Source organism: Caloenas nicobarica, chromosome 2 (assembly GCF_036013445.1).
Source record: "Caloenas nicobarica isolate bCalNic1 chromosome 2, bCalNic1.hap1, whole genome shotgun sequence".
Taxonomy (NCBI): Eukaryota; Metazoa; Chordata; class Aves; order Columbiformes; family Columbidae; genus Caloenas; species Caloenas nicobarica.
The window spans coordinates 78,359,548-78,384,521 of record NC_088246.1 but is presented as its reverse complement, the minus strand read 5'-3'; the positions used below and the strand labels follow the sequence as shown (position 1 = coordinate 78,384,521).

At 36.4% G+C, this 24,974-nt stretch overlaps 1 protein-coding gene across 1 annotated transcript in view; it reads left to right on the top strand.

The window, feature by feature from the left end:
* The window catches only part of RELCH (RAB11 binding and LisH domain, coiled-coil and HEAT repeat containing), an 81,665-nt gene that overhangs the window by 8,055 nt on the left and 48,636 nt on the right, over positions 1 to 24,974 (top strand). Inside the window, exons 2-8 of the mRNA XM_065627770.1 lie at positions 9,312 to 9,401; positions 17,620 to 17,691; positions 17,801 to 17,856; positions 17,968 to 18,081; positions 19,520 to 19,723; positions 19,812 to 19,903; positions 20,890 to 21,198. Of these exons, the coding sequence (XP_065483842.1) occupies positions 9,312 to 9,401; positions 17,620 to 17,691; positions 17,801 to 17,856; positions 17,968 to 18,081; positions 19,520 to 19,723; positions 19,812 to 19,903; positions 20,890 to 21,198 (937 nt within the window). The remainder of the gene's footprint in view (positions 1 to 9,311; positions 9,402 to 17,619; positions 17,692 to 17,800; positions 17,857 to 17,967; positions 18,082 to 19,519; positions 19,724 to 19,811; positions 19,904 to 20,889; positions 21,199 to 24,974) is intronic.

Below are 24,974 nucleotides of genomic sequence, written 5' to 3'. Positions count from 1 at the left end.
CTTTGGGAAATGCAGTGCTGCAACATCAAGCATATAGAGTTCATGTGATGCTGTTGATGCTTTCTGATTTCTGCTGAAGCCAGCTGGGGTCTTGAGCTGGAAGAGCTGCTTCTGTGCAATGATTCCCTTCAGCTTTTTTGTTTTGGGAAGCTCTGGTAGCTCAGGCACGCTGCACATATATAGGGATCCAGTCTGGGTTTGATGATTTCCCCAAGGTCATACGCCCCTGGAGCTCAGTGTTCACTGCACCAACATTCAAATAGCTTTTTGCAGGGCTGACTTAATTCTTTCAGACTCATCTAATTTGGATGCTGCCTGAGACTGTCTAGGCAGTAAGGCCTCCACACAGAAGCAGCTTTGTTAGTGGTATGGCTCTCTGTGAGATCTACTCAGATGTATCAATACCTGTATCTTAACCCAATTCAGTTATTTGTGAGTGTGTTACATCTGTGCTAGGATGCATTTTTGCTTTGTAATTTCATCCTTCTCATGAGCTTCTGCTATATTCCTGTCATGGTAGTGAGGGTTTTATCTTTTTACTACAATGTATCTGCAAAGTATTTGTTTTACATATCTGATGATTGGTTAATCTTTTTTCTGTGGTTCTTGGCCAGCAAGCATAGGTTAGTTTCCTCCAAGTAGCTTTAGGATTTTTACACTCATATACTTTCTATGAATTTCCATAGCTTGTTAGTAATATAAAGGAGATAAATGTATTGATCATCTGTTTTCAATTTGGTTTGGATTGCCTGTCATAGACTAGTATTATCTGATCAAATTGAATGGCAATTTTTAAGTGGATTGCCCTGGCAGCTTGAAGGTTAATTTTATGCTAGTAGCTTTACTTTACTTTTCATTTGATGATGGTTTGAGAACTTATTTTCAGAACACACCAACTTTGAAAATTGAGCAGACCTCATTGAGTAAGAACATCTGAGAGCAAGCAAAAGAGGCACTTGCAGGAGCAAGATGAGGTTGATAGGTTAGATGCTTACAATTTAGTGCTTGATGCAATGAATTGCTTTAAGGCTCTTAGTTCCACCTCAGAGTTACCATAGTGATGTGGAATGTGTTGATCTGGTAAAATTTGCTCTGCAAGTTAAGCTGGTTGAAAAAAATCAATGCATAAGTCTGTTTCTACCACTAAGGTTTTATGCTAGATCAGATATCTACTGCCATGGATCAAGTTTGCGTTGCTGGCTGATCCAGCGTTGGTAAGCTTGGAACAAGTTGAAACATATCAGAAGTTTTAAATGCAACAGCCATTTAAGGCTCCTCAAATTAATATTGCTCCACAGTTGTCTTATGAAATTTGACAAGGCTTAAAGGAATTTTCAGTGTCTTTTATGGGGAATTAAATAGTTTATTCACTTATTCATATGTATTGCACAATATATCTATTTCATTTGCTACATAATGCAGCCAGAAATACAAACTGTGAATTGATAATCACTTTTTAAAGCATTAATGATGTCTGATTCTTTAATTTAATGTAAAAAGGACTCCATTAAAGCATTTCAGGTTTTTACATTATTCCACATCTTCTGTGAATGCCATCCCTCTTGCCGGTTTGTTTATTCACTTGTGCATATGTGCAGCTCACTACTAATATGGGACTTAAGCATGTGCAAATGAATACAAGAGAAAGTTTATTCTTTCTCCCAGATGGTCTCTGTCCCCAGTTTCCCTGTTTTCTGCTGTTTCTGCCTGTGATATCATGCAGACAGCTGAAAATGCAAGTTATTCAAGGCCATGCTTTTCCAGAGCACTATCTCTGGAAGAGAGCAGGTCATCTGTTGCATGGCCATAACAGCTAGTTTACTCTAGGACTTGAGTATTTAAGGTAGGTAAAATACCTAGCTTGCTGACTTCTTTACAGACAACAGAAACAGATATAAAGTATGTGTATATACTTGCATTTCCTTAGGACTGAACTTCAACAGTTCTTTTATTGTACCTGTAGCATAGGAAAAAAAGGAGATGTGACAGACGTGTAATTTCAAAGGAAACTTCTCACCTTGCTGGTTTGCCTGTATCTGTTTAAACTTAAAAATTAAGTTGGATGTCATAAAGATAAGTTGTACACTATGAAATATGTTGTACTGTTGCCCTTTCCAGATGTATATGATTTTTTTCCCCCCAACTTTTGATTTGCAAACCTCTTAAGTTTCAGCCTTGATCTCCTTATGACATAATTTTCTTTTGGATGGAAAATTTTCTGTCAGAGGTTCTTCCACGCAAAAAGGGTTGTTTGTGTATATTGGGAGGAGGGAGAGCTTAACTCAGAACAATTGCACAACTCATCAGTAAAAACTACTGTATATTTTCTAAAATTACATGGAACTACATCCTTTATTATCTTAAAGCTTGCCTTAGTAATTGTCCGTGGGTTGTAGGTTGAAAAACATTGCAGTAGAAAGGTTTCTCATTTTTCATAGATTTGAAAGAGCATCCTAGAATTAGACAACTTTGCTTGAATTCTGTCACATACAGCTGTAATTACATGGTTTTCTGACATTTATAGTCCCAAATTACTTTCATTGTATGGCAATTTTTAACATTAGGAGTCTAATTTACCGCCATATATTAAGGTGTAGCATATCTGTTGGTCATCACCAGTTTTTTGATTCATAGGAAATTAAACCTTAGAAATTCTCTATTTTAAAAATTTTTTGTTCTACAAACCACATTTTCGAGTATCAGTTCAGGAATGAAGTGCAACTTATTTCTACAGCTGCAGAGAAGTGCATCCTGGAGTCCTATTGGTCTGGGTTTGGTGTTGTGGTTTTTTTTAGAAATAGCCATCAAGATGATGATGCTAAGGAATATTTTTTTATGGCCTCAGTCATTCACTTATGTAACTTTCGATGTCTATTTTTATTCAGAAGCTAGAAGGCATTAACCTGAGATGGTTTGTAAGTAGAGTTGTACCTGAGACTGAACTGAGAGGCCTTGTTAAGGTTTGTCCCTAGTGAAATCCTATGTAGTAAAAATTTAATTTAGTGAACAGAGTGTATAATTATCAAATAAAATTGCTTCTAGTGGATCAAGTTGCTTGTGTAAGACTTCTTACACCAATGTTAAAGCAATTTAGCTTTCTTTCAAGTGAAGGAAAAAAAAAAGCTTAGAAAGGCTGTGTGTTTGGAAATGGAGCTTCTGGAGCTCTGCTTGGATAAATATTCAGAATTCTCTATATAAATCTTTTGTTGTATCCAGTAGCATGGCCAATGTTCTGTAACGTTTTTTTTCCAAGCCTGTGCTATGTTGTGTGTTCCTGTTCAGTAAGGCTACAGTGGCGACAAGTAGAACTATACTAAGCAATCAGCTATAATGTCTTCAAGAGTGTGTGTTTGCTTGTTTGTTTGTTTTTTTTAACGTAGTGGTTTTTCTTGCTTCTCCAAATAGTGATGTGTGAGGCTGGATTCCTGAAGAGTCTGGATGCTGGTTCTGTAGTAGCATGATAGGCGTAAGTTATTAGCCAGAATAGTGGGTTTTGGGCTTTTACTATCTCCAAAAAACTTGCTATGCTGCGTGTGAGCTGTCTGCCTACAACTATTTCTTCCTAAATGTAACCATATAATTCATGTAAAGCCTGGCTTAAACTAGAAATGATTTTGTCCTAGTATATGGAAAATCCAGGGGAAAGCTGCTCTGATCTTGATTGGGAAGGATTCACTTTGTCCTGCATCTTGTTCCATAAGGGTGGCAGTCAAAACCAAATTTGGAGTAGCCAGTTATTTCTCTCATCAGTTTAAAATGTGATTAGCCAGGTATTTTGCTCATCAGTTAAAAATACAGTAACAGTCTTGCTTCAGGCTTACAGATTTTTTTTGGATTTGTTTTGTACAAGCATCGCATCATTATTACTTTTCCTTGAATTTCAAGGAAAAATACGGAGTTCTTGGTCTTTGTATTCTCTGGCTAAATGTTAGTACATGATGATATGATTTCCTGTGATCTTAAAGAAAATCTGACAACTTATTGGCTGCTTTACCAGCTAGTAATTTTTAGAATCAATCTAGATGTTTGCAAAACAAATTCAAATAGCTTCTAAAAATTTGTTTAATTTTTTACTCTAGCCTTTCTATCAAGAAGTAGTATCACTTGGTTTGTCTATATTTTTAGCATTATGCTCATGTAAAGATTATTTAGTAATGTATTTTGGCAGAAGACTGCAACTTCTGCTTAAGTCATGTACTGTGAAATGATGGCTAATTTGATCCCTCTTGATGTCTCTTTAGGTAAGTTGGTAAAAATGAACTTTTTACCATCAAAGTGAATGAAACTTAACCTCTTTCATATTACGTGTGTCAGTGGAAGGAGATGTATCACTTTGTGAGGTTTTTTACATTTTCCTCCTTATATAGATACAGTCAACTTTCAGTGAAAGAGCTGAATATGCCCAGGGAACAGAAGCTGTCAGCAGAAAACTGCATGTCATACAGGTGACAGTTCTGGGAATAAGAAAGGAATGAAAATTCCTTTCCTCTGGAATGAAGCAATATTTTAAAAGATTGTATAAGGTAATAAGCAAAACATGATTTTGAACCTGATTTTTAACTTCATAAATGAAATTAAAGCCATTGCATTTTTCAACAAATGGATTAAAAAACTCCTTAGCTTTGAGTATGAAATACGAATCTTAGCTTTCAGATTTTGTTGATCCTTTTCCAGTGGTAGAGGTAAGAGACAAGAACTATACAGAGATTCTCCTTTACTGTTCCAGTCTATCTCCTGGCATTTCACTAGTATGAGCCATGAAAAGCCTAAACCTATTTCTCTTGTTTTCTGTGCACCTGTGGCACTCTCTTGTTCCATATCACTTTATGGAGTTGTTTATACCTGCTTGTCAAAACTGTTCTTGTTATGTTGGGTTGCAATTTCTGAAACATTAAACTGACAGCAATTATTTTTTTGCTATTCATTATGAAAGCTTTTAGCAAAACGGAATTGCTGATTAAAAAGAAAAGTGTTGTAATTCAGAATACTGGAGAAATACAAAATCCATGCACAGAAGACTGTTGGTAAGAATCTGCATATCATGACAGCAAAATGGCTTCCTATTGCTTTGTCACATTGCTTTTTTTCCCAGGAGAAAAAAAAAAAACAAACCAAAACACCACACACAAAAACCAAAACCACAAACAAACAACAGCAACAACAACAAAACATAATTCGGCCTGGATTTAGCAAGATTCTGCTTTGATTATTCTTTGCCAAATAACTTAAACAGAAGATTTTTATTTTTTACTAAGAAAAAACTGAAGTAAAGAAATATATATCGTTTTCCTAAAAAAATTTGATTTTTATTTTATTTTTTTGTTATCGTTTTCCCCTTGTAGTTCACAAAGTAGTTCTCTTTTCTGAATGCTTTAGGTGAAATGCTTCCATTCAGTGTACTGGAATACAACTATTTGTACTTCAGAAGAATGGTGATGTTTCGCATTCCTGGGGTGAGCAGCGTGGCTGAGCACAGCCCTTCCCTTGCCCATTCCTGCCCTTCAAACAGCCCTGCTCCTTTTCCCGGTGAACGAGCCCCTTTGGCTGTGAGCAGGGAGGGACGGTTCTCACCCTCTGATCCTTCGCCAAGCAGGTACATCCTTTATGGAAGTGTAGAATTTGAGGTCATAAGATGTTATTCTGTAATTTTCTGGTTGATAGCATTAGTTTTAGGAGACAAACCTCCCCTGTTGACTGTCTGCAAAAGACATTGATAAGGAGGGAGGCAAGGGGCACGGGTGCCCCATGGTGACATGTCCGGTAGGGGAAGTGATGGGGCAGGCCTGCCGCTGCTCAGCTTTGGGTAGCTTCAGAACAGCCTTGCCAGGCAGCCCATGTGTGCCATACCTCTGCTGGTGGTGATGTATAGGATCATTTCAGTTGGAAGAGACCCTCAGGATCATCGAGTCCAACCATAACCTAACTCTAGTGCTCAACCATGTCCCTAAGAACCTCATCTAAATGCCTTTTAAACATCTCCAGGGATGGTGACTCCACCACTTCCCTGGGCAGCCTGTTCCAGTGCCTGACAACCCTTTCCATGAAGAAATTTTTCCTAATAGCCAATCTAAACCTCCCCTGGCGCAACCTGAGGCCATTTCCTCTCGTCCTATCACTTGCTACTTGGGAGAAGAGACCAACACTCTCCATGCTACAACCTCCTTTCAGGTAGTTGTAGAGAGCGATCAGGTATCCCCTCAGCCTCCTTTTCTCCAGGCCAAACAGCCCCAGTTCCCTCAGCCGCTCCTCATCAGGCTTGTGCTCCAGGCCCTTCACCAGCTTTGTTGCCCTCCTCCTCGCTTCCTTTCCTGCTGCTCAAAGCACCAGCTTCAGTGGGAGCTGTGGCAGCATCTGTGCCCGGGCTTCCCCCGATGCTGGGACATCGGAACAGCCTTGGCAGGGTATAACCTTAGCCCTGATGACTCATCGATAGCTGTGCAGCCAGTTTGGCCAGGAGATGTCTCAGCTGAAGTGCTTCAACACTGGTGGCCTCTTAACAGCAGGAACCACTTCCACATATTTTAAAGGCAGTATCCTGTAGCAAAGTAGCGGTACAAGTCTTGTTAACGTTATTCAAGCTAACAGTTTAGTTTGACTTGCATTATGGAAGCTATAATTTCCAGACTTGATTGAGTTCTGCCATGTGTATCATCTAGTGGGACACTGAATTGAGAAGATACTGTCCAGCCTGTGTGTGTACACTGTTGCCTCTGTTTCATTTCCTTCAGCATTTATTTGGATATCCATACATGGTTTTCTGTGTATATTCAGGTTCCACCAATGCAATACATAAAGACAGTTTTCCTTTTAAAATTTATCTTCAGATTTAACAGCCTGGACATAATAACTTCTAACACCCAAAATGGCTTGTTTTAGTAATAACAGCATGCTTGAGGAGTGGCGATAACTGGGGCAGGTACTTCTGTAATGGGAAGGAGGATCAGCATTACTGGGAGAGGGAAATAGCGGTAGCAGGAAACAAGCCATGAGACTGATGCTCCTCAGCACATCTGTGTTTGGTTTAATCAATCTGAATCCAGATACTTGTGTCTCTTCATAATTCCAACCTCTATGTAAAGAGAGTGTCAGATGTTTGCTGTTATCATGAACACTGTAATGATAAGGAGAAGTCTAACTGGTGAATGTGCGAGTTTCATCTCTACAAATTGCAACTGTGCATGTAGATATGGTGCTTAAGGCAATTTCTGGATGTGAAAATCATAACCTTTGGTTTTATTTAGTTTCTATAAGGACCATGACAGTTGTAAAAATGATATTCAGTGGTTGGGAATTGTGAATTGTTGGATTTACAACTGCTGGTATGATCTTAAATGCCTTCTGTTGTGTACATCCTGATGTAGACTTTGATTATGCCATGTTTTTTTCTAGAAAGCTATATTTTTCAAGAAGTTTCTGACTGTTTTGACAAATAAGTTTGTGTTTTATGACTGATTTGTTTTGTGTGTCGTGAGGGGAGAGCCTTTGCCTCTAAAGCGTGCCACTACTCACATGAAAAACATTTTGTTGTTTAAGGCTTTGAATGTGTCAATAATTGTGATGTTACCTACTTCATAAGACTAATACAAAACTGGGCTGTGAACATGGCAAGACTGTAAGAGGAAACAGAGTTGATTTCTGCTTTTGCCATAGCGATGCTACATATGAGACTAGGTCGCTTTTCTTAAGCATCAGCTTTTCATTGAGTTCTCTAGTTGGATGTTATCTGCTGCTTTAACTTGAATTTGTTTACAAAAAATGATCTTGCAGTTCTCAGTGAAACTCAGTGGACAAGGTGTTTTGAAAAGTCAGCTCTCAAGACTTTCATGCTTTGCATGCAAAATCCACGTTTACTTTCGAATTCTGACACTCTTAACTATGGTTCCTCATATATAAAATCTGGTTTATTTTCACAGTGGTCCATTTTGCTAAGATGCTGTAAAAAGAAGAGTTTGTACTATGCTCCTAAATGCTATAGAACAGCCTAGAGAGAATTATTAAATCAGATAAGTGTCTGGAAAAATGCAGATAAGACCAGAACCTGCAAACGAACACTGAGTTTTAAAACTAAATATTGAGCAGAGACTCATTGAGGAGCACCAGTCTGTTTCATTGCCTGGATGACAAACCATAGTCATGGGAAATAAAACTGTGGTTAAATATAAACTGTATACTATCATATACTTTATGTCCATAAAACAGCCAAGTTAAGGTTGCCAGGCATTTAGTTTTGGTACTATGTAACTCAGAGTTGGCAAATTTGTTATTCTTTAGAGCTTTTCAAGCAAGTGTAGATGCTTTAATCAATTTCAGTCCAAGTGTTCTTATTTCAGTCTGGTGCTGGCCTGTCTGTAGAGAGGGTGTCACGAGACCTTAAGGGACAACTTAGACTTAAATGTACAAAAAAACCCCTTATGAATAGATATATTTTTTTTTTCCAACACAATGCAGAGTTGGGGGCGGAGGGGGTTTTAAATACTTTCTGAGATGTTAGTCATGACAGAATTTTGACTGACAAGTGATGAAATTACTTCTATTTCTACTGACAGTTATGGGATTTTTTGACAGCCATATGGAATTTGTTCTTTGTTAATGTGACAACAGCTCTAATGTAATTAAAATTATTTCTGAAGTTCTACATAGAAATTAATTTCAAAAGGAGGGGAAAGATACTAAGTTACGGAATATAATTTCTGCATGTTCAGTTATCTTCGGAATTTCTGTTTATTTTGGGTTTTTTGGTTAACAATTTAATTCTAGAGTGTGAATATTATACCTGCAATAGTGCAAACTGTGTTTGCTTTGGTTTTGCTAGGCAATGCATTCCTTAGTAAATGTTGTATTAAGTGGGTATGTACTGAGGTTAATGGCTAGATCAGGAGACTTGTAGAAAAATATTTGATCATGTTAACATGCCTTAAAATACTAAAAAAAAGGGGGAAAGGAAGTAGCGTATTTGAGGCAGTTACAGGTTTCCATAAAATGGGAACAGAGCTGATTGAAACTTGTTGCAGAACACTTTGTATCTGCTTGGTTTCTTGTGGGTGCTCACCTGTGTGTCTCGTCTGCTGTGGACAGAGTGGAAAATGCCACCTTTTGGGGGGACCAAGGTGAATTTTTTACAGTGTCTGTTCAGTGAACTTGCAGTAAGGCCGTTTACTTTAGTCTTTACTCTTTACTTAGAGATGGACTTTTAGAAAATGCAGTAAAATTTCAGTCTTGTGTAGCAGTTACTTAGCCTTTGATTTGTAGTTTCCGAAATGAGATGTTTTGATTTTCTGATTTTTTTTTTTTTTTTCATCCCCCCTCTTAAGATCGCGCCGGAAGCATCAGTACTCTCGATTCCTTAGATTTTGCAAGATACTCTGATGATGGCAATAGGGAAACAGATGAAAGAGTAGCAGGTAAGTTTTTTTTATGATTTAGGAATCACAGAATGATAACTTTACCATTTGATTTGCTGTTTCTAGCAGCAGTGTATTTAACAGAACATTCCTAAAGATAACAAGACTTCACTGTGGTGGTTTAACTAGTCACTTAATGATATGATCATGTTTCAGACACTTCTGCTACAATTACTGTAAATATTCAGGCAGGTGCACTTCTGTACGATTCCAGATGTCACCAGGGTAGAACAGAGCCAGCAGTATACTTGAAAATTGTGCCCAGTTTTAGACAACAGAACAGTATCTTGATATTGCTTCCTGACTAGTACTGTTTAGCTGAAACATACTAAACTATTTGATGTAGCAGTCAGTGACTGCTACATGGCTGATAGCTTTCTGATATAGAGATCTGTAACAAGTCATCTCTTAAATATAGCTCACATGTACATCAAACAGACATTACCAAATCCAGAGTAAATTTAGGATTTTCTCAGTTCTGTATATCTTCTTTGCTACAAATCTTAATTGTAGTGCTTTTCTTTCCCATTTGATTTCTTGATTATATAAGATTGTTTCAAAGAAGCAACAGGAGTTTCTGCCTCTTGCAGTTCCTCTCAACTTAGGAGCCCGTGGCATTTTTAATTTCAAGATTTATTATTATCTCACCAAAGGCAGAGACTGCTTTTCTCATATTTGAATTTAGTATAATAATATCTTTTGCATATGAGCTATGTTTCTCTAATCCAGGCTTTTTTCTAAGTTCAGATACTGTTATTTATAGCTCCTGTAGAGAAATCTATAGAAGCTCTCTAAAAACTGCTGCAGAACTCTGTTAACTTCTTGTCAATTAACACTTTAATATAATGAGAGCATAAAGGTTGTCCATACTGTGACTTTTGTTCACACAGTTTAGCTTTATGCAACCTGAAATGATGCCACCTGCTAGGTCTCTTTTTAATGCTGACATCTCTGCTCTGAACCACCACGCTTCATCCTGATAGAAATACTGTCACATTATTAAGCAAAGGCTGGTAAAACACAGTTCCGTAGAGGATCTTGATTCTGAATTTCCTCTCTTTGTCTGAAATGCAACCAGGATTGACCTGGAGAGAAGAAACAAAAGCATTGCAGAAAAATATTGTTTTTCTTACCCCAGCCAGTGTTTCTGAGGTAAAGGACTGGATCAAATTAATGAACATGAAGCAGATTCGGGTATTTTGATGCTCTGGTCTAGAACTATAGGTACTTACTGTTCTTTAATTTATATAGAAACTTCCAGATTCTTACTACTGTTTAACTACTGTCTTTTTCAATATATGTAGTCAGTTTAAAGAAGGGAAAAGTTTTAAATACACAGCTAATCTTCTAAACAAAGTGTGTTTAAGGAACCAAAGTGTTTCTGAATTGTCTCCTGGAATACAAGGAAGAAACAAGCAAATTCCAAATATTTTAACTTTTTCATCATCTTGATAGATTTTTCCTGTTTCTAACCGATATTTCTTGGCAATAGTATTATTCAGAGAGCTAGTTTGATCTTTGCTTGGAGCTGTCTCTAGTAACTGAATTGGATTAGAAATGTGTATAGAAAGTAAAGACCAGTCAGAATTGACATCCAGTAGAACCGTTAATCTTCTGATGGAACATTAATCACAAAATGTTTATTACTTCCAGTATGAAATTAATATATCCTAAAAGTAAATACTAAATTTCATTAAGTACATCCTAAAATGGAGATTTTTGAAGATCGCAGTATATAATTGACTACTGCCATATGTAATAGACAAGCAAATTGTATGGCAGGATGTTTACATTGCATTTCTGTGTTCCTTTAGACAGTTTTTTTTCAATGAGTTGTTAAAAAATAACTTGAACAAAGCAAGACTGGTTATTATTTCTACATAATTGTGAAGACCTCAAGTGTTCCAGAATATCCTATTTCTACTTAAAATTCTGGTTCAATTATAATTGCTTAAAATGTTTTGCCTCATTTCTGTATAAAGCCATCTACCTAAGCAACTTCAAACTGTACAAAACTGATGAGTGTCTAATCCGCAGATAAAAAAAGTCAGCGGAAGTTTCAGAAACTTTTCGTGTCCATTTCCTTCTTTGAACAAACCCTGGCTTATAACTTCTGCTTTTGAAGTAGTTCTTAGCTGCAACTGCACTTTGAAACGTAACTAGAAGTCCATCCTGCTTATTTCTTCTCATATTCTTTCTTCTTGGCAAAGAGCTTTGATGCTCAGGAGATAAAATTGTAATCTGTTGCAAAAGCTTGAGGCCATGATCTGATAGTCATATTTTTCTTTTGATAGTTCACAGAGTGAGGTTTGATAGTTTCTTTTTGTAAACGCCTTTCTCGTGCTGTTATCTTTCTTTTTTACTATTTGGGCAGAACCCATGATTTCCATATCAGTTCCCTAGTCAAATGTCAAATAAAGGGTAGGAAAAAAACTCATATCAGTCACTAAAAGATAGTGGTTCCGAGTCAGAAGGACTTAAGTTATAACACATCCAGTTACAAATAATTTCATACCATGGCAATGCTAGAAAGCACCAAATAAAAAAATGTGCATGTATACCATGCAAAGCCATCATATTTTTTTGCCATTATGGATGGTGTTAGACTTAGCTGCCTTTTTTTTTTTTTTTTTAATTTTACCTATCCAAAAATTCCTGGAAATAGCTAGGAAGACTCTTGTTTGAAATGGATTTCAGTATTTCAAATCTGTTAACCCAATTCATTCCATCTGACATTAGAATCAAAATTTGATGTAGAAGCAAATGTGTTTTGAAGAGTTGTTGTGAACTTGTCGCTTGGAAAATCTAATTGAAAGAAACGAAGTGAGTCTCTTCTCTACCATTATTATCAACTTAACTGAAAAGGTGCAAGTCAGAAAAGCCAGTCAGGATGTGGGCGAGCATGACAAAACTAAGTGCAATTTAGAAAGCATCAATTTTCTTCCTTATTTACCTGATATTAACATAAATATAGAGCTGTATAAAAACTGGATAATACATTTGTAATCCATGCAAAGTTCCAAAAAATATATGCATTCTTAGGGCTTGCAGTGTACTAGATGGAAACAATTTGTTCTCTAAGACTAACAAGCCTTGAATCTAAATTTATGCATTAAGTGCTGAAACAGTTGGTGCTAAGATTAAGTTAGTATTGAAGGATTTACTAGGCTTAGTAAACCTCCTCCAAAAATTCACTTTCATAAAACACCCAGAGAATGGAAAACCTGTTCCATTCCTATGGAGTAAGAGTACACCTAACTTGAACGCATATACCCACAGCACTTGGTGTAAATAGGTCATCTGACATTCAATACAAGGAACTGAATCTTCTGCCACATCTTAAATTGACCGTGTGCACAAGTGTGCTTGTGATCTAAAAACCCTACTTTCCATAATTCAAAGTCTTTAGTATTGCTAACCTGCCTTTGTTATCTGCTATTCTGAGAAACTGATAATTCTATAAACACAATGCTGTGTTTTCAATGATAGTGAAATTAATCCAGATAATCAAACTCCATTTCAATAATTTGTGTTCTCAGATCTCCCTGCGTCAGCATTGATTTCTGGTGAAGACTATGTATCTCTGCTTAGCAGAATAAAATACTGTCCCCATCAGGATTTGAAGGGAATAGACAAGTTCAAAAGCACTCAATTATTTTTTGAGGATTTCATTTATCTAGACTTAGGTTCGCAGTTTCTGCTTTGTATAGAGCATTTTTGTTTATGTTGTTAATAAGTACTGTTACTTGTGTGCAATCAAAATCAGAGGAGAACCTTTAAAAAAAAGAGCACGCAACAAACAAAACACAAAAAACATCTGTAATACAACCTCACTTGGTAACATTGTGTGTTCAATTTGTTCGCCCTGGAAGTGGGTCTAGTTTTGTCTTAACCCCCATTAAGCAGTTGTAAATCTTCGTAATTTCCATCCAGGTCTGTAGTCTCCAAGGGTTGAACCTGAAGCCAAATCTGCTGTAGTTCAGGTCTTCTGTGTAGTTGGTCCTGTCTCATTAACCTGAAAGCATTAACGAGGCTACCAAGTCAAGTGTTGGCTTCCAACTATTAGAGTAACAAGCTCTCTGTTAGCTTGCTTATGAACTTTCATGCTGATCATAATTTTTGTAGCTTGATAGTCATCTCTCCTGCTGCAATACAGCTTTCTTATTTAGGTCTATTTTGTGTTACGTCCTGAAGTGTTTTACAATGACTGTAAATACGGTCACTTCTCTTCTTAGGATTGCATCAGGGAAGTGGGAATTAGGAAACATTAGGTCTTGAAGCATATCGTGGTAGTGGCTTCAATGCTAACTATAGTCAAGACAATCAAAATCTCTTCTGATTGACTCAAAATGTATGCACAAATCCATCAAATGTAATCGAATGTCATACATGTTTTAGAAGGCATAATTTAGAACATGTGCATTTACTCTAGAAGGAGGAGGAACTTGAAATGACAGTTAAGAATCAAACAACAACTAAACTTGAAACAGTATGCACAAATTTGAGGAAAGCTGGGTAAGCACCGGGTCCCTTGATACGTCAGTGGAGAACTGCTTTTAAAAGAAAATGCCAGAATGCCATATAGTGGCTTCACAACATAAAAGTACCTTTCTACTGTTGTCTGAAGTACTTCATACTGAAGTATGTGAAAGTCTGGCGAGATAATCCATATGTAGAATGTAAAATTCTGGTATAATTGAAAAAATACTGCTTATACACAAATTTTCTATACTTACTTTGGTAGTACTGTTTATTTCTTCAAACTTTTTGCCTTAGCACAACAAGACTGTTGTTCATGTAGATTCACCTTATTCAATATCCCAAATCACAGGTCGTTCTTTATAGCTGACTTCTCAGTCTATGCCTCAGTAATGTATGAAGTCATTAACAAATGTGTGTAAGTTGAATAAGATCCTTGAGAAAGCTTCATTTTTAAATTTCTAGGCTGAGTAGACAAGCTACCCACTCCTGATATGCACTTCTCTTTTAAGGTATATTGGGTTAGCTGCATGAAAACTGAAACATTTTAAAATTACTAGTCTGAACATCTCGTTCTAATGCTTAGTTGCGTGCTTGAAAGATTCAGTTCTTAATTAAGTCTAATTACCTTTTTTTTCAGAATGGTAGCTGTGGTGATTTGAGTTCTTTATAAAAAGAAAAAGCAAGAGAGCAACTTAAATTTGGAAGGAACTGTTTTCTCCCTTAAGGCAAAACAGATCGTTCAGAAATGCCCTTTTCTTGTAGGAAGATTAACCACGCTCAGAGCTCTAAATTCCTACTCTCAGCTTTCCTGATGTAGTGGAGAATCAATTTGGTTCTTTCCTTTCCTAGGCTGTCTGCAGCAGAACTCTTCTGCGCATAGTTCTTTCACCAAGTTCTTTAATGAGTTATATGTGTTATCTGTTCAGTCAGGCATGAAGTTAAACTTCAGCTGGCTTTATCAATGCTTTTGAAGGGCTAACTTCTCTAGATACATAAGCTTTACGACAGAGGGAAAGGGGGAGACAGAGATCAGGTCATTTATTTTAAAGGTCAGTACTTTACAATGGTTACAAACAAAGGGCTTAGAGGTTGGGTTTTTTATTTAAGAGAATGTCATATCACCATCAAATACGGATTCCCAGTGTTGATTTCATTAGTATGCATGTTGAGTTAAAAATCGTCACATATTTTGACAGAAGATTGCATTTCAGTATAGTTTCTAAAATAAAGAGCTTTTCATAATAATTTAAAATTTGGTTGAAATTATGCTGTAACCATTTACAAATATTTATGCTTACATAAAAAAACCCTACAAACAAACTTCTTTGAATAAAAACTAGATTTGTGACTGACTTAGATGCATCAAGGTTTGTATGGTGACAATTACAATGGTGGCACTAGTAAAACTAGGAAATGAGGTACAACTGTATCAGTGCTGTGTTGCAGTAGAATTATGTGGCTTTTGTGACATGCTGCAAAGCAACAGCTTCTCAAATATACTATGTCCAGAATCTTCCACTGTATACAGAGAAACATGCAGCAGAGTAATCTACTTGAAAGGTTGAATGGGTAAAGTCCTAATGGCTTCTAAGAATTTTCAGCATCATCACAGTTCACTAAAAATTAATTCTTGCCGTCTGACATGGGTTTGTCTGACATGAGCTTTTTGGCTTTCTATGCCTTCAGACATGTCTTATTCCTATTTTCCTTAATGGGATTTCTGAGTTTTTCTAGTTTGTGTTGTTTTTCTGACTTTTTTTTCATTATTTATATCATTCTAGTGCAGGGCACTCCTGATCTGCAACTGTTCTGGTCTTTGAAAATATTTTATGAGAATAAAATGCTAACATGTAGTCATTTCCATCAGAAGAATTTCTTAATTTGAATTCTTTACAATTTTCAAAAACTAACAAATTAGTAGCTTACAACTTAGAATCGTAACTGTGAATTAGTAACTCAAATGCAAGGAAGTGCTAAAATTATTAGATACTTTACTACAAGAGGATTTTCTAACTTTGTTGCACAGAAGTATTTGCAGATCAGCATTGCTGAATACTAGAGAGATTTTACACATTTTATTCATCATATCCTCAGTTGCACTTTTGTATCGCTGCAGTAAAATTCTGTGCATCAAACAAATTACTTTCATGTAGGAAATGTGGTGTACTGTAGTTACTCCTTCAGTTTTTACGCATAAATGCAAACTGAGTGAATCTTTTTTCCATGAGTGCTAATTATCAAAAGATTCTTAGTGACAGATGTTCAAAAGAGGAAACCATTTTCTTTGTAGTCCTCAGTAGCAGTTCCTACAAGCAAGAGCCGATACAGTGGTTCTGCCATGCATAATTCTCTGTATAAATATTTCAAAATACCATGTTAAATTGTTTCCAGGTAATGATTAAAAATCTCATTAATATTTTCTTATTAAAAGCAGCTAGATTTTTAATTTTGCATGGGAATAAAGTAAATATTACACAAGCTATTTAGACTAGTTTAACACTTCAGTATGGTAGCTGTTCTGTGTTCATCTCTTCTACTTAAGTACAAGAATCATTGTTTCTGGTGACTGTATATTTAAGTGTGATTAGACTAATCTAAGAATTAATGAACTACATGTAATTATCTGGTAATTCCTTAAATAGGTTCCCTTAGATACTCTTAACTGTAAATGTCTATATAAAGAGCATTTACCACGTATTTTGCAAATGTACAGGGTTTTAAAATTTGAAACCACAGTATACCCATGACCCCATTATCAAAACTCATGAAATTTCAGAGCAAACAAAGCATTATTGGCCCTTTTTGGTGAAAGTATTAGGACATGAGAAACACATAACAGTGACCAGGGGGTGGGAGGATAGGGCAGGTGATAATGGCAGCTAGAATTACATATTTTTTAATCTCTAAAGCTGACTCTAGATCACTGAAAGTGTTGTATAGTCTAGAGTCACTGGAAAATTTTAAGAATAATGATGCAAATGCATTTTTGTTGCAGGCTTCTCTATAAGTACTATATGAGAGCTGCATATTTTGCCCTTTTTGTGTGTGTATCTGGTGCACCTCTTAAATGTGTTCAACTAAATTAAGAATCTTAATTCTAGGGTATGCCCAAAAATTCACTATTTTTAAATAGATGTTTAAAATGAGATTATTTTAGTAGTAAAATAAAATATGTTTCAAGTTCTGCCATTTAAGCTGCTAAAATGTCAGTGTATGATTTTATTTTCAGATAAAATCTGTAGTCTCAGTGGGACAGTACATTCACTTCATGGTTTAAGCTTTGCTACATGAAGACAGCTTCCTCTGCTGCCAGCATGTGTTTGCTTCATTTAGATCTGTCCTCTTATTGCCCGTGTACTCCCCTTGCCCCCAAAAATCAAAGTGTTTGACTGTATCAGCTGACTGTGAGAGTGGGGAATAATAAGCATTTCCCAGTAATATGCAAAGTTAAAAGCAAGAAGGAAAAAAAAAACAACCCTACAGCGAGTCCTTGTCAGACAGCTTGAAAATTTTGGTTTAGCTAACTTAAGGCCAATAAAACTATGGAAAATGTTCACCAGTTTGCTTTCAGACCAACTCTGCTGCATGTGTTCATAAGTTCCATAAAGACTGCATGCTTTCTGTTTAATACAAACTGTATATTTTTTTTACACCCATCCTTGCTTTTTATATTTTATTTTTGTTTCCCTTGCCTTGGTTGGATGCCTGTGTGTGTTTAATCCAAATCCCTGTCCAGTCCTGGAGTTTGAACTACGGAAAGCCAAGGAGACCATACAGGCCCTCCGAGCCAACCTGACTCAGGCTGCAGGTGGTGTACATAAACCTTTTCTTAAGTCTCTACTTTGAACAATGTAGAAGTAGCTGAGCTCATCCTGTGCGAAAGAGTAAAATGTAGTTACCTTTTTTTTCCTCCCCAGAAAATGAAGTTCCTTTGCAGGAACGAAAAAATTATAAATCAAGTCCTGAAATTCAGGTAGGTGGCTGGTGGTAACTGAGCTTTGCATGGACTTTAAGATGGATATGCTTCCGTAGTTGGAAGGAAGATGAACCAAAGATATAGTGTATTGTTTTCTTTTTTTTCCAGGAGCCAATCAGACCTCTTGAAAAAAGAGCTCTAAACTTCCTAGTTAATGAATTTTTATTGAAAAATAGTTACAAGCTTACATCAATAACATTTTCAGATGAAAACCACGATCAGGTAAGGTTTTCTTGTGTGTTTTTACATGCCTGCTTTCTGTATTCTGATCTTGTCATAAACTCAAGTGAACTTAAAAGATATTTCCTATGCATGTAGTTCACTTTATACATATGAGTATTCTAGGAGTTAAATACGTTAGTTAGCATTTTCTTACATAAAGCATGGTTTGAAAACATAGCACTCTGAGGAATATTTTCCCAAAATACGTCGGAAGGGGACGGAATGCTTGCATTCTTTAAAGGAAGCAAAACAAGAAGAAAAATAATGTTAATTATAGGTAGTTAGACACTTTCCTGGCTTCTGATGGACTCCCTTTCAGTTAAACTAAAGCATATGGATGTAATAGATTTTTGAACGTAATCTTTTCCTTAAGTCATGCTCAGTTGATTTGTGCAGGATATGCAATACTCTCATTAGTTGTCATCTCCTGGGCCTAGATATGTGTACGAGTATACTTAATTATACTGCAGCATTGAATACAGTCTTGGAGAAGCTCTCAGTAATAAGATGTTATCTTAGATATTTCCAAACATAGCTGTGCTTTGCATTTTTTTTAAGATGATCAGTTTTATGCCTCCGTCGTTCTTATTTCTAAAAAGTAAATATAAACATGCTATAATTAACATATAGAACACACATTTTTTTCTAGATTATTAACATAATTCTTTCAGAAAATAGTCTTTCCTTGAATAGGTGTGTGTAACCTGACTATGGAAAAATAGAGTGAAAATTGTGAACAGGAAGAAAAGTAAAAAAAAAAAAAAAAATTAATCACAACTCCTGCATCACAACTCCTGTATAATTGTGCACATGCCCATTTATATATATGGACAGGGAACAATTTTGTAATAATAGGATGGTAACATGTCAATGAGAAAAGGAAGGACATATAGTGATGGTTTGAGACAGGAGGCCCTAGTACTGTTTAGACCTCTACACAATTAATACACTTATATACAGATTTCATTGAGAATATGCACCGCGTCCGTCAGTCATCTGCAGAGCTGTTTGACTATCTGCTTCTGGAAAATTACAACTGTACTTGTGAATGAGATGGGAACAAAATGATACCCCTATCAGTGGAAAGCCTTCTGTCAATTCCACTGGTTTCTGCTAGAATTTGATCAACGTTACATCTGATTCTAGAAAGCGTTCACATCCTTGAAAAAAATTAAATTGTGATCTATGTGGTTTTGGAAGTTCTTCTCTTTAGTACATTACCTAGAGCTGCCTTTAGGGTGAAAATGCTTTGAGTCATAAAACAAAACCTTTTTCTACTTCTGTTTCTTGCGATCTGATTTAAGCTTTTTCGTCCTTTACTACAATGCAGTCTTGGTGTGATTATTTTGCTGTTGTATGACCTGCAGTCAAATGAGGAAGAGAAATGAAAATAAAAGGAAGTGTATTGTATGCTTTACTTTCTCTCATTCCTTTGAAGGATTTTGAACTTTGGGATGATGTAGGATTGAACATTCCAAAACCTCCTGACCTGTTACAACTCTATCGTGACTTTGGAAACCATCATGTTGCTGCAAGAGATGTGGTGGATGTATCAGTTGGTGTAGAAGATGATGAGTTAGAGGCTGCTACTCCTGTACTTGGGGGCGTCCCTGTGTTTGAAACAACACCACCGTCAATAGAAGTAAGAGATGGTACAGAGGAAATGTTTCAGCTGTTGCAGTACTACTTAACTTTATTGTACTAAACCTTTGTTTCTGTTTTGTGTTTAGCAATGTTTAATAGTGCAAAAATTAGAAGATCAAATTAGTGTGTTAAACAGTGAGAAATGGTCTTTGATGGAACAAATCCAAAGACTTGAGAGGTATGTACTTACCAATCTGCTTGACTGCTGATGAATGTTGGAATAACTTCTCAATGTTTTTCTAGCACATATATGAAAACATACAACTTATATTTATTACCATGAGTTTTTCAGAGCAGGGCAGTCTGTCCTTTTTAAGATGTAGTATTTGATTTAGAAAAAGGAAGAGACTTCACACTGGCTATTTCCCTTTTGTTATCTACATCATTTGATTTTGTAATCAGTTTTGTTCTTTCAGTGTAACTTCTTTATTTACTTCTTTGAAAAGAGATTCAGTTCTGATGTGTTTCATGTAGGTTTTCTCTTCGGTCAGCTTTATTTCATTCCTGAGTACTATGGTGTGTACAGCTTGCAGACGCTGTTAGGAGGATGTTTGATTTAAGGACTTATTTTAACAGCTTTTCTTTCTACAGAGCAAGACTAGTAGAAATGACAATATCTTCAACAATGACAAAAAAGAGACTTTAAAAGTTTGATCAAAACATATGATTCTGTAAGCTATAAGATATCATTCCTCTTAAGAGGTGCACCAATACAACACATGGACAAGTGCATAATTTTTAAGTGGCTGTATTGACTTGGATAGTTACCATTTCAAAGCCAGGTGGGATACTACATATTAATTCACCGCTACCCAGATAGAGTTCTGTCACATCCCAGACAGAGTTCCGTCTCTTCACAATTTGTGTGTCGGTGCTCAGATTTCAGCCAGAAGCAGATAACACTGTTGTTATTCACTTATTTGATTGATTCGCTCACTCTGAGTGCAACATTTTTCCTACTAATTATTGACAAAAGAATTCTGTTAAATCAGTGCTTGCTTGAACAGCTTGTGTGATATAATTTATTTCTATCAAAGGAATTTTTGAACATACTGGATTTGAAGAGGGAGCTCTTCAGGATGTTGTCCTTATTTCTCATGAAAGCTGCAAAACCTTCTCATGAATGCTACAAAAATATTTCGTTCTTTGCTTTTCCTTTTTTAGTGAAATAGATTTTCTCAAGAATGAAAACTTTGCTGTGTCAACAGTTTATGGTGTAGCTCCCCATCCTTCTTTAAAACAAGTGCCTCTTACAGTCTCAGAGGACAATGGACGGTACTTGGATATGAAGAGCTCTGAGAATGACAATAAACATGGAAACACTGAGGAAACAAGCCTTTCTTTATCAGCTGAAGTGGATTCAAGGACTTCTAAAGATGATACGCTAAGTTCTATGCCCTGTAAAGAAACAGAGAAACTGTCCTCTTGTGCTTCATCAACTAAAGCTACAGTCCACTTTGATAAACCTAATAGGTTAGTGATAAGTTTTAAACTGGAATGCCTTAATTAAAATTTCTTGTAAAGTGCATAGGTATTTTTCTAACAGTAAAATTCTGCGGAATTCATTTGTGTTTTGAACGCAAATGAAAGGCTTAACATACCTTTAAGCTACAGTGCTAATATTTTCATATTCTTCCTAATCGTTTTAGGGGTGAGTACATTTGACAAACATACATTTTTAGTATTAAGTTTAAGGATTTCTTTTAATTTCCTGCTCATTTTTAAAACCAGTCCAGTTCCTTGCAACAAAAAGCTAAAATCAAGATGGTGAATGGGAAGACAGGATATTTCAATTTTCTTTTGAGTTTTCATTTCATAATGAAATCACTTCTGCTTGGTTTGGAAATTTTTTACTGTTCATATGTAGATGTATATTAGTCTGCTAAAATCTCTAAGAGAGCTGTATGATTTTTGTTTTTATAATCAAAAAGGGTATCTGATGATATTCCACTTTTTGAGTTTTGAATTTGGGTCAAGCCTTCACTGGATAACTATGATTCTTTTCATTAAAATAGTGTTCACGTTGTGTTATGTGGAGGTGAGTTTGTATGTCTCAGTGTTCTTGAGAAAGCCTGAAAGTGAAAAGGGGAAGTAACGTGTTCATTAAGTGATAAACCACTGTGTAGCCATCAGAAGTAGCACAGACCACAAACTTAATGAGGTTATGTATACAACTTTTAAAATTACTGTTGTAGACAAAGATGCCCAAGTAGCTCCTCTTATGGTCTTACCATTGCTATTCCTAGGGGAGCAGGTGGCCATTCTGCTTCGTATTTTGTCAGTTCCCTTGAGATTCTTTTGCTGGTGTTGATACAGTAGTATGTTTCTAGACTTATTTTCCATCTGAAAATACCAAGTAGAAATCTGTGTGATATTCTGTGCAGATGGAAATCAATACAAGCTGGAGGGAGGGAGGAAGAAGAAAAGAAAGAGTCATTACCTGTGCTAGTAATTAACTTCTCTTGCAGACCTGAAGATTCCTGTTTTGCCTGAATTTTTCTGAATTTCTTGCACTGAGTCTTAGGGGCACGGACATTTTTTCAGTGATATCTTAACTTTATGACAGAACAGAAGATTTCTGATTTCTGAATACAGCACCTTAGAGTCTTACTACCAATCTCTTCTAGTTCAGTATACTAGAGTTTAACAGGAAAGTAAAACTTGGCTTAGATTTTTCTGGAAAATTTGCAGTGATTCCATTTAAACTTTCCAGATTGGGGGGTAGGGAAGGCCAGTTCTTTCATATCCTACCTGAATATCTAGACTATGTAAGAATAAAAATGTATAGCTGTCATACATTGATTGCTGTAAACTTGTCTACCTACTTTCATCTGTGACTTGCTGCAAGTTTCATTTTACTCAGAGTAATTGAGAGCTCTGGGAGGCATGAAGTGCATCAATATTAGATTGATGGTTTGGGGATAGTGAAATAGGATGAGATTGCTGAGTGGGATAGGAACTATGAGTATTTCCAGTGGGATTTATGACAGTAGTCTCTAGAAAAACGTAATTTATTTTGCTGCTCATGTGCATGGATTTATTTGTAAAGTAGTTGAATACCCGTTGAGTTAACTAACTTCAGAAGTCCCCTCAAATGCTGATCACTGCGGAAATAAGTGATACGTATGTAATATGTACCTATGTTTGTGCTGAATTTTTGGCTTAGCGTGTCAGCGAAGGGTCAAAGGAAACCATATTTGATACAGTGTTTTATAGATCCATATCACTCGGTTTTCTTCCTGGATTATGTGCTTGATTTGTAATAATACAGTAATTTTTTTCATTAAAAATTGTATTCTTTGTTAAGTATTTTGAGATCTGTGGGAGAAGCAGCACCATAGAACTCCTGGTTATTTGTATCTTTCAGTCCAGGGTTGATTATTTGTAGAAGACAATTCAGAATATACTTAAGAGGTATTAAAAGCTAAGACTCTATCCTAAAAGGCAGGATTGTTACTGCTATAGCTGGGGAGTGGATTCTTGGCATAAATTTTGCCCGGATGGGAAAAGAGGATAGAAGAGTGAACGAGCTGGCCCTGTGGCTGCACCCGGAGCAGCTGTGCATGGGAGCCTGCAGATGGGGACGTGGCCGTCCCTGGAAAAGTGCCTCATCCAGCAGATCGCAGTAGGACACACCAGCAGCAGTTTCACAAGACTGCACCATGTATGGTTATGCAACTCATTGGAGGTGTTTGGTGGTTCGCACCACATACAAGGTGGTTTTTGTATTATAGCAATCACGCCTGGCTGTTTCAGTAAATTGGCTCTTTTGTCCCAGTGTTGTATGATATAGAATAGTAGTTCTTGGGTTTCGTATTTGTTGTAGTTTCTTATATTTGAATATCGTCACTACTAGTATCTGTTGGGCCTTGAAAAGACTTTCCACTGGCTTGTGTACAAGCTACATGGGTCTATCATCGTTTCTGTCCAGCGTAGCCATCAAGGATTTTACTAGAATTTATCAAGGAGAAGCTTTCTTGACTCTAAATATAGCCAGCAATTGTAGTGGGATCCACACTGCCCAGAGCTTGCTGTTAATTAACCCACAGGGAAATTCAGTGACATATTGTCACACTTAGTTTTCACTGTGCAAAATGGGGACAGAACTTTGCCCTTATGTAGGATTTTAATTAAGGTTTCAAGTGGGGAAGGAAGGATCTGATATTCTGCAGAACGAACGCCAAGGTGAAGGACGGCCCAGGCAAAGGGCTGGCCAAGGCCTTGCCACTCTCTTAATGTTAATATGCTGCTTTGCAACACTTGTTCCTGTTCTCCCAGTGTAAATAAAGCTTAAAGCCTTGCGCAAAACCTGTAAATTATTTTTGAAGTGAACCCTTGCACAAAACCAAGCTGATCGGAATTAAGGCAAACTTTCTTCATTAAAATTTAAAATGTGTTTTAAAAACCCATACTGTCAAGAAAAACTTGATTTTAAGTAACAAATATAAATTCTTATTTATCATATTTTGTAAATAGTCAGAAGAGGAAAACTACTATGGTATATTTATCTGTATCCTCCTGGATTAGTTTAAACTTAGATGCTTAATGTTTTTTTAATTAGAAAAGGGTGAGTGATGATGTATTTACTATAAATAGTGTGATGTTTCAATCTGTTAGATAAAAATCTATATGCCTGTACACATAATTGTGTGTGTGTGGGATTTTGCTTGCTCAGGTGCACAAAATTGCATTTTTAAGGGTTGAAAGCTGATACCACTTTCCACATAGAAAATAGGAATTACCTCCTCCCTTAAACTCACATATGTGTCATTAGAGGATTCAAACAGCAGATGATAATATAGAGCAAGATGCTTCGTGTGTATGTTTTGGAAGACAAATGTTCTTTTTCCTCTTTAAGTGTAGTGCATGAGACAGTGTTAGATTAGCATCTAAATACAGGCCTCAGATAAGGCACAGGGAGTTGTCAATACTGGGAAATACAGGATGCTGCTGCTGCTGACACTTGCCTGCTTTATGGAATGCTCAGTCCAGTGATTGTTTTCCAAGAACATTTCTGCCACATTGCATTCCTCGGACAAGGTTATTTCAAGGCTCTTATCAGGGTTTTATTTGTATAGTTAAAGTTGTGTTGGCTGGTGCTGTGCATGGCCATGAGGCAGTGTTTCTATAGATACACATCTATATGAGGGATTAGGCAGCAATTTAACGTTTGTTTTGAGGTTCTTGCAATACATTTGAATCCAGCATTTAGGTTCTGAAGTGGCAGTTGAACAATCTCCATTTAATCC